At 35.9% G+C, this 12,471-nt stretch overlaps 1 protein-coding gene across 1 annotated transcript; it reads left to right on the top strand.

Moving 5' to 3' along the window:
* The first annotated feature begins 25 nt into the window (after positions 1-25).
* On the top strand, positions 26-12,378 carry LOC125646375 (uncharacterized). Its single transcript, XM_048872623.2, has 9 exons — positions 26-223; positions 942-1,157; positions 2,678-2,791; positions 3,158-3,310; positions 4,315-4,545; positions 6,134-6,247; positions 8,492-8,662; positions 11,282-11,503; positions 11,621-12,378. The coding sequence occupies exons 2-9, from the start codon at positions 1,145-1,147 to the stop codon at positions 11,929-11,931; spliced, it is 1,329 nt and encodes a 442-aa protein (XP_048728580.2). The 5' UTR covers positions 26-223; positions 942-1,144; the 3' UTR covers positions 11,932-12,378.
* The last annotated feature ends 93 nt before the right edge of the window (positions 12,379-12,471 follow it).

Below are 12,471 nucleotides of genomic sequence, written 5' to 3'. Positions count from 1 at the left end.
AATGTGGGATGTTTTAAAGCAAAACGCGATTGATTATTATGAGACTTTTCTTTCGTTTAAGTGCCATGCAATGTGACGGTGACACACAATTCTGAAGTGATTTTTCTGACAAATGACAGCGTTGTTTACAATTGTTCCGTTGGTTACATCCAATCAGAAGGAAACACTCATGTCCACTGTAACCCAGATGGCTTCTGGAATGAAACAGAACTCGTCTGCAGTCGTAAGTGATTTATGCGCTTATTATCCTTAGGGTTGATTGATTGTATATTGTTGAACGTCCCACTCGAGAATATTTCACTCATAAGGAGACGTCACCATTACTGGTGAAGGGTTGCAAAATTTAGTCCTATGCTCGGCGCTTATGGCCATTGAGCAGGGAGGGATCTTTATCGTGTCACACCTGCTGTGACACGGGGCCTCGGTTTTTTCGGTCTCATCCGAAGGACCGCCCCATTTAGTCGCCTTTTACGACAAGCAAGGGGTACTGAGGACCTATTCTAACCCGGATCTCCGCGGGATATTATCCTTAGGACATTTGTATTGTTGAAATCACAACACGTATCACATAACAGCGTTCAAATCTATCATAATTATATGCTGACTATTTTACATTGGATGGAGATATTAATATTGGTAATAAGTAAAACAACGTGGATGTGTGTAAATGTCCAGTTGAAGGCACAGAGACAGATTATTTTCTTATGTAGAAGGATTTGAAAAAAAAGTTCCGCTTCATAAAGAACCAAAAACATTTCATCTAAGAAAGGAGCACAATTCGTGTCCTTGGGAATTCCAAACAGCTGTATATGGTATCAAAAAGCCTAATCTTCAATTTATCAAGAGGAATGGTTTTGAAAGTTTATTTTTGTACTAGAATATGATAGGTATATGGAAGTCCATATTTGTCTTAATGCATATTGATTTACACTATTCAACAGCCGTAGACTGCGGACCACCCCAGATCTCAGACAACATACTGACAAATTACACGACAAATACTAATACCACTAGTACACTGTATGGAGAAAGGATATCATTCGTGTGCAGTGAGGGTCACGGAAGGAGCGGACAGTATTGGGGGGAGTTTGTCTGCAGGGAGGACGGACAATGGACGTTAGATGGGACAGACTACGTGGGCGAAATGTCTTGCATCTGTAAGTAGAACTCGGTGTTGTCATTCAGACAGTGATAACCGCATCCTGGTGTCCGGCTGTATATATGAAATGAAAATTTATTCAAGTTTATAATCAGACATGAATTCATTATGAAATGTATCATTACTGTAAATATCATTGTTGTGGAAATATAGGAATATATAGGGATATAACTCTTATTTTCAATAGCAATATGGCCAGATTAGTCATACTAACATGCAAGCTATATTCAAAGTTTTTCAATTTGTGACCCCGGGTTAGATTTAGACCATAATCGTGGATCAAAGTATGAAGTAAAGTCTTCAGAAATCTTCATCTCGTGAACAGCTATAATTAGTCATGTTGTAGACAGGGCTTTCAGGTGATAAACGTTGAGACCACAATATTAATAAAAAAAACTTACAACATGGGAAGATATTTTAAAAAAAAAATGTCTTTAAGAATATTTTCAATAACCCTTTGGCATGAATAGTCACATTGATATGCAAGCATTTCAATGTAGCGCAGGTTCATATTTGATCAAATCATGGCTCCTGTGATTAACATGGGCTGAAATACATGAGATTATATGTTGGGGAATTTAAAACAGATTCCTTTCAAGAGTTACAGGGCCGCACATTAATATGCAGGCATTCCCAGTTTGTGAGGATTCAATTAGTGGGTTTTTTTTAAATCATGGACTCTGGGTAAGGGAGGAGCTTGAAACGGGGATCACATTTTACGTGAAAGGGTGAAGATAACTCCTATAAATCCTATAAGCAATATAAAATAGAGAGTTGGGCAAATACGGATTCCTGGACATACATGTACCAGAGGTGGGATCAATTGCCTTGGAGAAGTAAGCATCCCCTGTCGACCGGCACACCCGCCGTTAGCCCTATATCTTGATCATGTAAACGGAGTAATCCGTAGTCAAAATCAGTGTGTAAAGAACAGCCTAACAATTAGTATGAAAAGCGTTTGATAACATCTGACCCAGTGACATGTTGGCAATCTAGATCGTTATAACGACCACAAAATTTGCAAAATGATGACTTTAAACGAGTCTTTTGAAACCCCTGTAGCATCAACTTGTTTGTTAGTTACATGCCTCGATTTAAAAACTGATCATTCACAGAACAAGTTCTTGCGATATGAAGATATAATAATCTTTTTAAAAATCTTCTTAATGATAGTAAGTTTGAAATGCTTCCCAATGTTGTGTGGATTCAAATTCGGTGACGTCATGACGCTGTGAGACTAGGTCCGGGTGATGATAATGGGGTCACAATAATTTGTGAAAAAAAGAAAGTAAGAAATCTTTTAAGAATATACGACAGGGCCATGTGCCATCTAATTAAGATCAGATCTTTCCAAATCGCCCCGTTGCTCTGCGCTGAAGTGTATAGTATTGTAAAGATTAGAAAAGATCTGATTTTATCTAAATTGGGTGAAAGTGATTCAGGTGAGCATTGTGGCTTATGGGCCTGATATTAGTAGTCTGTATTTGTAAATTTTCAATGATCTTTCATTCCTTGTAGCCCTCGATTTCTACATGGGTTGTTATGCAGCAGAGAGCTTTGTTGTAATCTCCCAGGTTCCCCAGTATTCTAATTGTAGGTGGAAATGTAGAACAGAAAATACTAGATACGTCGGTAAGTAAAAAACAACGCCATACATCTAGCTTTTTGAAAGGTATTACACATGTAGTTGGAATATCTGTTAAAAAAATCATCAAATAAAAAAAAAAAAAAAAAAGAGAGAGAGAAACCAAAAAACCCCAAAGTTTTATAGAAAATCGACAAAGGATTTATAAAAGACACGTGGTTACTGTTCTACTATTGACAATTGATGTTAGGGTGAGGGTAAAAAAAGACGTGTTAGATGCTGATTCTTCCTCACGTTTTCAACCGGAGTCCAAATATTCCCGAAAATCACAGCTCACATTGATTTGTGAATCTCTATGTTTTATGAAGCAATGTAAAATCCTGTTCTTTTGTGTACACGTGTGTGTGTTCCAGGCCTGACAGCTGATGTCTGTTATTGCGGGGACATTCTCAACGGATCAGCAATCCAGAACTCAAGTGTCTGCAATGTGACCTGTACCGACACCGATACAGAGAGTCCTGATTACTGTGGGGGATCATCTGGTCAACTATCCGTCTATATGACTAGTCAGTATTTAGTCAATTATACATTTATACATGTAGTCAGAATTTAGTCAACTATACATTTATACATGTAGTCAGAATTTAGTCAACTATACATTTATACATGTAGTCAGAATTTAGTCAACTATACATTTATACATGTAGTCAGAATATAGTCAACTATCTGTCCATACATCTAGTCAGAATTTAGTCAACTATCTGTCCATACATGTAGTCAGAATTTAGTCAACTACCCATTTATCCATCTAGTCAGAACTTAGTCAACTATACATTTATACATGTAGTCAGAGTTTAGTCAACTATCCATCTATACATTTACTCAGAATTTAGTCAACTATCCGTCTATACATCTAGTCAGAATTTAGTCAACTATACATTTATACATGTAGTCAGTATTTAGTCAACTATCCATCTATACATCTAATCAATATTTAGTCAACTATCTGTCTATATGTCCTATCAATATTTAATCAACTATCTGTCTATATATCTTATCAATATTTAGTCAACTCTCTGTCTATTCATCCAATCAATATTTAGTCAACTTTACAATCTTTTTCAAACATTACGAAATGAGATTCCTTTAAAAAAAATGCCGTAATCATATTTGACCTTTTGCGCATTATCTTTCTTTTTTTCAAAAGGGGTGGGGCAGCTGGAGAAAAAGTTAGCGTAACAACTGTCTGAACATTCTTTACAAGCCAAAGAGTGGGTCATACTTCACTAATTTGTTATATGTAAGGGTAAAACGTTTATAGAAACGTGTAAAGGCACTAATGGAAACGGTTTTGTTAAAACGAGAAAGTATGGCGTATTAAATCTAATGGATTAAAAGCTCATAAAATAACTTGTCATTTTAGTCTTTCATAGTCTTTACATTCTGTAATTTAACATCCCGCGGGGAAAAAACCCGCTATACGGTATCCATTTGTTAATTCCACATGCGTTATTGTAGTCACCGTCTAGATGTTTGGTTTGTTTATTACTGTTGACTTCTCGTTCTATAGGAGCCATGATGAATGAGCTTTCTAGTATCGAAGGATTCCAAATTTCCATGTCCACCACTGTGTATGGAGACGAGGTTTTAACATGCAAGCAACTTTGTCAAGCAGAAGAAGCTTACTATGCCGTTCTACAGGATGTGGAGTGCATGTGTACTAATACAACAAACAGTGGAGACTCTGTCACGGCGAATACCTCTTCAAACACTAACACATCTTTAACTATGTACAACCTAGGTATGAATTGCATGTAGATATAAACCTGTAACGAGTCCCTTCAACATCCGTGTCTACCTACACAGCTCCAGGATTACAAATGCATGTACAATTGATCACGTGACCTCTATCATAAGATAAATGCATGCTACTTACAGATGTAGGTCATCTATGCCGTAATCTTTGGATATTAGCGTAGGAATAAAAACAATATGTGTTTTATATCAAGCTACATACGTTATACACTTCGTGAAAATTGCGCAGTTTAAATAAATCGGGTTAAAAAGTAATCAAACTATTTCCCTTTTAAAATAATCAAATATTCCCCGAGTCGAAAAGTGAACGCCCCATTTCATCATGTGACATTGCACGCGGATTTTCGAAAGTAAACAATTACATGGCGACATGATATCATGGACGGCCTGCAATCTGTTGGCGGAACACAGTCCGACGAAAACGGGGTAGAGAGAACCCCTTTAAGCAATGGAAGGGGGATTTAAATTCCTTAACATGAAATCACCATTTAGTACGACTACATACTGTAAATAAAGTCCTCATCTTCTAAGATGTTTCTAATAATATTTTCCCGCGCTCTTGCGCACAGCCACAATAAACATCATTCCTTCATTAATATGTACATGTATTAGGAAATAATGGTTTTCTCCTTATATCGGGTAGATCAGGCCTGGAGGTTATAAAACGTTTTCGAGCACGTTTTCATACTCATTCTCGAACTCTGAGCTCTAAATTGTACTCATACTCAAAAGTGAAGGTTATAAAACTTTTATAAAATCATTCTCATACTCAAAGGAAGTATATGCTCAAGATTTTTTGAGAACGCTTCGGAGCTTGCTACTCAAAATAAATATGGCTGAGTTTGAGTATGAGTTAAAGTAAATTTTTTATCATAACCTCCTGGCAATTACTCCTTTAATACTCGCATATAATTTGTCGAAATATTTTTCATAGTTTATCATACTGATACAATTTTGGTCTGCTTTTTACCATCGAACAAAATACTGTTTAATACGTGACATAAAAGATTTAGTGCAAAGAAACCTATACCATCTCAATTGTGCTACAAGGTTATAAACGTATATCGATAGAACATTTCTTATTTTATCCGTAAATCGGGTAGTTTTGTTGCGCTGAAAATATTTGCTTTTCTGGCAGAGGAAAAAATTGCCAAAAATAAAAACGTCAAATTTCTATTCATATAAGTGATACACTTAATGAAATTGCGCTCCAAAATGAAGTGCTAAGATTTCAAACTACTTTGAAAAAAAAAATACATTAAAAATTCTCGACGCCAAAATTTCCTAAAATGCGGTATCCCTAATTTCTTTGTATATTATATTTAAGTTTTAATTATCATTATGATTTACAAATGGCTTATTTTGTCATGGATTCAATGTTTGTATCATTTGCGTCAAAATGGCGGCAGTACAATCGTATTTTCTATTAAAAAAATAATATCACATATGATGATACAACTTTACAGATTATTTTTGCAATATTTCATACAGTGAATCAGATTTCCTTTTTGTTGATGTTCGGAATTCTTGGGCTTCTTCACCATACCTCATACCTACTCTTTCTTTTACTGCAGCGAAGTATACTTCTAGGGAGAAACGTTGCAAAAATTTGTACGACAAGAAAGTACGAAACCATGGCTGGTACTACCTGCAGAATAAAGCGACCCCGGTGTATTGCAGATTTGAAGGTCAGTTACTCTCCTTTCAGGGTATCCAATTGAAACGAAATAATTTTAAAAATCGAAACAAATTATAATAAAACATATATTAAATAAGTCTCCACGTTAATTAACAATGATCCAAAGCTACACTGTAGCATTAAGAATACATCAATGATCTATATCATTGATTTTTTTAAGCACTAAGCAGAGCTGTAGCGCTTTTTTGTCACCATTTAGATTCCTACTTTCTTTTTCGCGTTTCCGGATAACCTCCAGTGAGAAGACCTCTCAGTTATCTCCCTTTGATATATTTGTCTAAGAGGGTGGTCCAGTGTAGTCTTATGCCTTCCGGAATTTAATGTCAAATTCAGTTGCTGTTTCATGTAACCATTTAGCTGGTCGATCTATGTCTGTAGAATCGACTAGACTCAATTTTACAGAAAACCATCTACTTGATTCAATATCCATTTCTCCTTTTTATCAAGTTTGTGATAGATTGTGCATTCAGAATTGCTAGTGCAAAATACCAGTGTAAAGTCATATTTCATGTTACAATGTAATGTGATAACTCACACGCATAGATATATCTTACGAAACCCGAGTAATATAAAAATAAAATAAAACATTGGACCTATTTAAAGATCTCGTTTCTGCAAGAAAATATCTCGAAATTTTGATTAAAAACATCTCGAAATTTCGGACAAAAGATACTTATCTTGAAATTTCGAGATCTTTTCCGTTATGTCAAGATAATTATCCCGAAATGTAAAGATGTTTTCTCGTGATTTCGAGATCTTTTCTTGTAATTTTCGAGATGCTTTCTTGTAACTTCCGATATCATTTTCTCGTAATATCGAGTTCAATTTTTGCAACGAGATCGTTAGGTCAAAATTAAAATTTTCTTTTACAGCAATCGTCTTTTGAAATATCTTAAATCAAAAAAGTATACCGTAATGATGTTTTGATTGATATGAATTACAGCATTAATTTCGTTTTGGTGAATTCCGATTCCATTTCTTTCTGTTCGATTACAATCGTTCCGTTTCGTATTTTACAGGTGCCCTTCATTTTTGTGTATCTGATGTCTACTGTGATAACTTCTTTGTAACTCATTTGTATGAACATCAGTTGCACTTCATCTATTTTTTTTAAAACGTCATTCATTTTCCGTTCATTTGACACAAATTTTTCTAAATATGATATTGCTAAATAAATGAATGTTTTTCAAAATTGAAAAAAAAAATGCATTAAATTAATAGCATGATTCAGCCCGATATACATCTTTCAATATTTAAAAATAATTTATACCAGGTCAAATACATGTACCTATAGATCATTGGTATGAATCGCGTCAATATTGACTTTCCTTTATAATGAATGCATACCCTTGTCACCTTTAGTATTCTAATATCATAATCTGTGTCAATGTTCACAAACGATTCAAATATGCCCCATCATTTCTTTTTTAAATATTGTTTTATTTGCATAGGGACAACATATCATTGGGTTTTTTAATCACAAAGTGTTGCAAGGGTACACTACCTGGTATTCTCGTAAATTCACTCACTGGATGAAATGTTTATATAGATAATTTGAAGTCGTGTGTCATTAAAGCAATGTGGAAAATTAAATGCAACTTGACCTGTCATGCTTGTACTTAAAAAGTATCCCGGCATAAAGCGTTGTGCTTCATCACCTCGTGCATTTTCAAATTTTATTTTTAAATTCTACTTTCATTTCTGTGGGAATTCTGAGTCGTTAAAATAGCCGTGCTATATTTATCAAGATTCAGACGTACATTATTCACAACTTCATTGTTTTCATGAGGAGGTGGCTATCATTACAAATGATAAATATATCGAAGGCAAACACAAAGGAAATTTAAATATATCTCTATTTCACTCATGGAATATCCTGCGATATTTGTGGGTATATTGCACACACAGGCATTCCACGTTTTAAATATCTAGAATTAAAACAGTTGTCTTCCTGTAAACAAAATATTCACAAGGTATATCACGCCGCCATCTTGGTTTCTTTTTTATCAGCTGCACTACTTGCAATTTTCGGCGAAAAGTTCGATATACTATGATAATTAGACCCCTACTATTTTGAAGCAACTCTGTCAAGGTCTTACCTCTCGTATAGTCACGGTGAACTGGAAATAAAGTCCATTTATCGGCTATAATCAACCGTCAAACATCGTCTACTGCTTCTCAAATTGCAGATGGAATACCCTGCGACATTTGTGTGGCTATTTTTATATTGCAGATGGGACACCTTGTGATGAAGGATGGGTTGGGTACTCCGGGAGCTGTTACTGGTTTGAAGCGGAGACAATGAACTTTAGGGACTCCATATCCCACTGTGCGACATTGAATTCCTCTCTTGCCCCCCTTCATAACACGGAGGTTATCTCCTTTGTCAACAAATACATTCAAAGTAAGATATCTACTTGTCTCTGTGAAGGAAGATGCATTAATGGTTTTTTTTTTAGTGTTTCTTATCTCATGTATTACACACTCAAAACATATTTGAGCGAGAAGGGGAGGGGAGTGAGTGAGTGAGTAGTCACCAGCTGTAGGTAAACTGCAACAAAAGATGACCATGCATGAAGCTCAAGGCAATGTCAACGCCTACCTTTACACGGAACCTCCGTGTTTAAAGTTATATCCGAAAGGTCTGAGACTTTCACTCCAATACCGGACGCTTGGAAAAGCCATTACAGTGTATCTATGTAGCGTATTTGACGCAGAACAGTCACTGTCTATGTAGCGTATTTGACGCAGAACAGTCACTGTCTATGTAGCGTATTTGATGCGGAACAGTCACTATCTGTGTAACGTATTTGACGCGGAACAATCACTACCTATAAGGCTGTATGTCGTATTTGACGTTGAACAGTCACTATCTTTTTTGCGTATTTGACGCGGAACAGCCACTATGTTTGTTGCGTATTTGACGCAAAACAGTCAATATCTAAAAAACGTATTTTACGCGGAACACCCACTATCGTTTTAGCGTGTTTGACGCAGAACAGTCACTATTTATGTAACGTATTTTGATGCGAAACAGCCACTATCTAAGTAACGTATTTGACGTTGAACAGTCACTATCTTTTTTGCGTATTTGACGTGGAACAGCCACTATCTTTTTTTGCGTATTTGACGCGGAACAGCCACTATGTTTGTTGCGTATTTGACGCAGAACAGTCAATATCTATAAAACGTATTTTACACGGAACACCCACTATCTTTTTAGCGTGTTTGACGCAGAACAGTCACTATTTATGTAACGTATTTTGATGCGGAACAGCCACTATCTAAGTAACGTATTTGACGCGGAACAATCACAACCTATAGCGCTGTCAAACTCCCCGTCGAGGCCTCATTACGTCACAGTGCCTACGAATAGACTTTGTGAGCAAACGAACTCTGGTGGAAGTTTGATAGCGCTGTATGACGTCATTGACGTGGAATAGTCACTGTCTATGTAGCGTATTTGACGCGGAACAGCCACTATATACATGTATGTAGCGTATTTTACGCGATGCCTGAATAGAAAATTGTACTTAGGACCTCCTAGTTGTGAAGCGAGTGCCGTAACCACAAGGCTATCGCGACCGGTAAGACAATGCACTAAATGAAATGCAATCCACTTGTTAATACATATAAACAGGTTATTCCTATAGATTTTAACGGTAATTCTGATGAAGAATATGCAAAATTTTGTTTGGTGATCCTCCGTGTTTTTTTTTTTTTTTTAATGAATTATGATTTAGTTCTTTGCTGGCTGGTATACCATACCACTGCGGGGTCATTTAAGGAGGTACGCCACACCAGAGAAATTTGATGTGGATGAAAAGTGGAGGATCTGTACAACAATATTTTGAAATTGAAAACCTTCAAATTTTATTTATTTAGTCAAATTATGCAGTTTTAGTAGAAAGCAACAATAAAATTAAAACTCCTGCTGGACTTGAACCCGCGATCTACAGTTCAACAGTCGACGTGCTAACCTACTGAGCTACTCAGCTGGACGATGAATTTAGCAATGAATAGCCAAATATTGCTAATATTTGTATTTTCATCCATGTTTTAAAAGGAAGTCAGCCATTATGACGATGCAGAGTACATCCTTAAGGAACATTTGTGGCATGTTTCACAACGGCTATTGAGTCCCTGTGAACAGTCTTCATTATAAGTCACTGGTCTACTGGATCATAACCATGCAAAGTCACTGGTCCACTGGACCATAACCATGCAAAGTTACAACAGTCTTCACAGCATTATAAGTCATTGGTCCACTGGACCATAACCATGCAAAGTCACTGGTCTTGTAACAGATTTGCCCGTCCTCTTGGTGGCTCGAGATGATATGCTATGTATTACTGAAGTATTTCTAAAAGATATTTTTAAGGTGCGAGTTTAAAAAAAAAAGATTTTGATTTATTCAGAATATTAAGATATATTAGATGGTGATACACGTAAATCCAAGTCATCATTAGAGAAATCAAAGTCATCATCCTCAGTTGCTTTCTCTAAATTTCTTACAACATCAATAACATCAGAGTTTTCTTATAGAACAGGTACGATATGGGTATTTTGGCCTCCTTACTCCTTCATAACACAATCTTTTTTTTTTTTCTTTTTTTTTTTTTTTATAAAATAGAAAGTTGTTTTTGTCTATTATGGGTGAAAACCTTGATTTTTCATAATTCAAACATGATTTTTACCAGCATAACGGAAATGCGATATTTTAGATACATCGATCTCCTCGATTATTTGTCAATCTCGAGCTGTCGGACAGGCGTTAAAGTCGAACACCAACTGTGAAGCAGAATTTTAAAAGGCATCTACTAAGCAGACCCAGCAGTTGAAACTCGAGTGTGATCTATATGAATAAATAGAAATTATATTAATGCTATACGTTTGGTTACGTCAACAAAAGCATCAAAAGCAAAGCAAGTTACAATCAATTCCTACTTACAGATGAAGGACATTCTCATGGCTAAGATTCGCTAGAAGGATTCGTTTAATTAGAAATTTTGTGTTTTTACAGATTTTCACTCGGATTTGTATAGTCAACATTGGCGATTTGGTGCTAGCGATGTTCATAAAGTGTCGTATTATGAATGGTTAGATGGAAGCTTAAGTAAAGAATCTTTCTTCAAGAATGGTCGTCCTGAAAAAGACGGATATGATTGTCTTTACATTTCTAAAGGATCATGGGTCGACTATAGCTGTAGTTATGTGACATCTTTCATCTGTAGTAGGGAGCCAGGTAGGTTAATTTAACAAATTCACCGAAAGACACGATGAATTTATTAACTTTTTTTTTTTTTTTTTTTTTTTTTTACATTTCTGGGATATTTAAGGAGGGTATGTTATTCTATGATAGCGAGGTTCAGATGTGTGGAATACGACACCAGTACTACCACGGATGTTGAGTTATATAAATACACAAACGAACACATGAACAGACAGCTGTGTATTCAAGTCTGTGATGGTCGATATTCCGCGAACGTCTTACTGAAAGGAAAAGATTGTTTATGCACCAACAGTAGTATCCAATCACGTGTCACCTATTTACCTGAGTCTGCGTGCGCATCATATTGTCCCGGAAACGCTCACCAGATCTGCGGGGGAAGTACAGAGTACAGTTTTAAAGAAAGTATGTATCGAAATTTTTTGTGTCAAACGAAGCATTAAATGTTAGATCTACCACAAGACATTGAGTCATAAGATTGCTCATTGCATGGCAAATTATTAATCTAACACGATTTCAGATTTAAATGAAACAAGAGCGACAAATTGCATGGAGCTTGAGAACCAGGGGATAGGAAACGTAACGGTTATGTTATGGAATGCATCACAACCGACATATTGTCCCCAAACAGGCAAGTGAAAGAATCTGCACGAAATAGCGTCCACAATTGTTACCACGTGTAATGATGGTTGACAAAATGTATGTAATGACACTAATCAGCTGCAACCATGCTGAACGTTGTATAGAATATTAACTTATATGCTTCCTCTTTTTCTTTCTTAATTTACACTAGTCAGCATTCAGTTAACATTGAACAATGTCTTTTCTCTGGTATCTCACATGGGCCAAAAATCATTCATTGTCGTTGCAGTTGTGTTTTATTTTTCAAATATTCGACCTCCATAACCACGTGACCAGCTTTTTTTATAAACTTGGCACAAAATACTACTATCTTTGAATGAAGAAAAATCTTTGAAGAAAAT

This window comes from Ostrea edulis, chromosome 6 (assembly GCF_947568905.1).
Source record: "Ostrea edulis chromosome 6, xbOstEdul1.1, whole genome shotgun sequence".
Classification (NCBI taxonomy): Eukaryota; Metazoa; Mollusca; class Bivalvia; order Ostreida; family Ostreidae; genus Ostrea; species Ostrea edulis.
This window is presented reverse-complemented; position numbering and strand designations above follow the sequence as displayed.

Bases quoted from the DNA above. Each gene is read 5' to 3' on its own strand.
- LOC125646375 (XM_048872623.2), top strand. The intron at 4,546-6,133 runs GTATGAATTGCA...CTTTTACTGCAG, and splicing joins TTTAACTATGTACAACCTAG to CGAAGTATACTTCTAGGGAG. The intron at 6,248-8,491 runs GTCAGTTACTCT...TTTATATTGCAG, and splicing joins GGTGTATTGCAGATTTGAAG to ATGGGACACCTTGTGATGAA.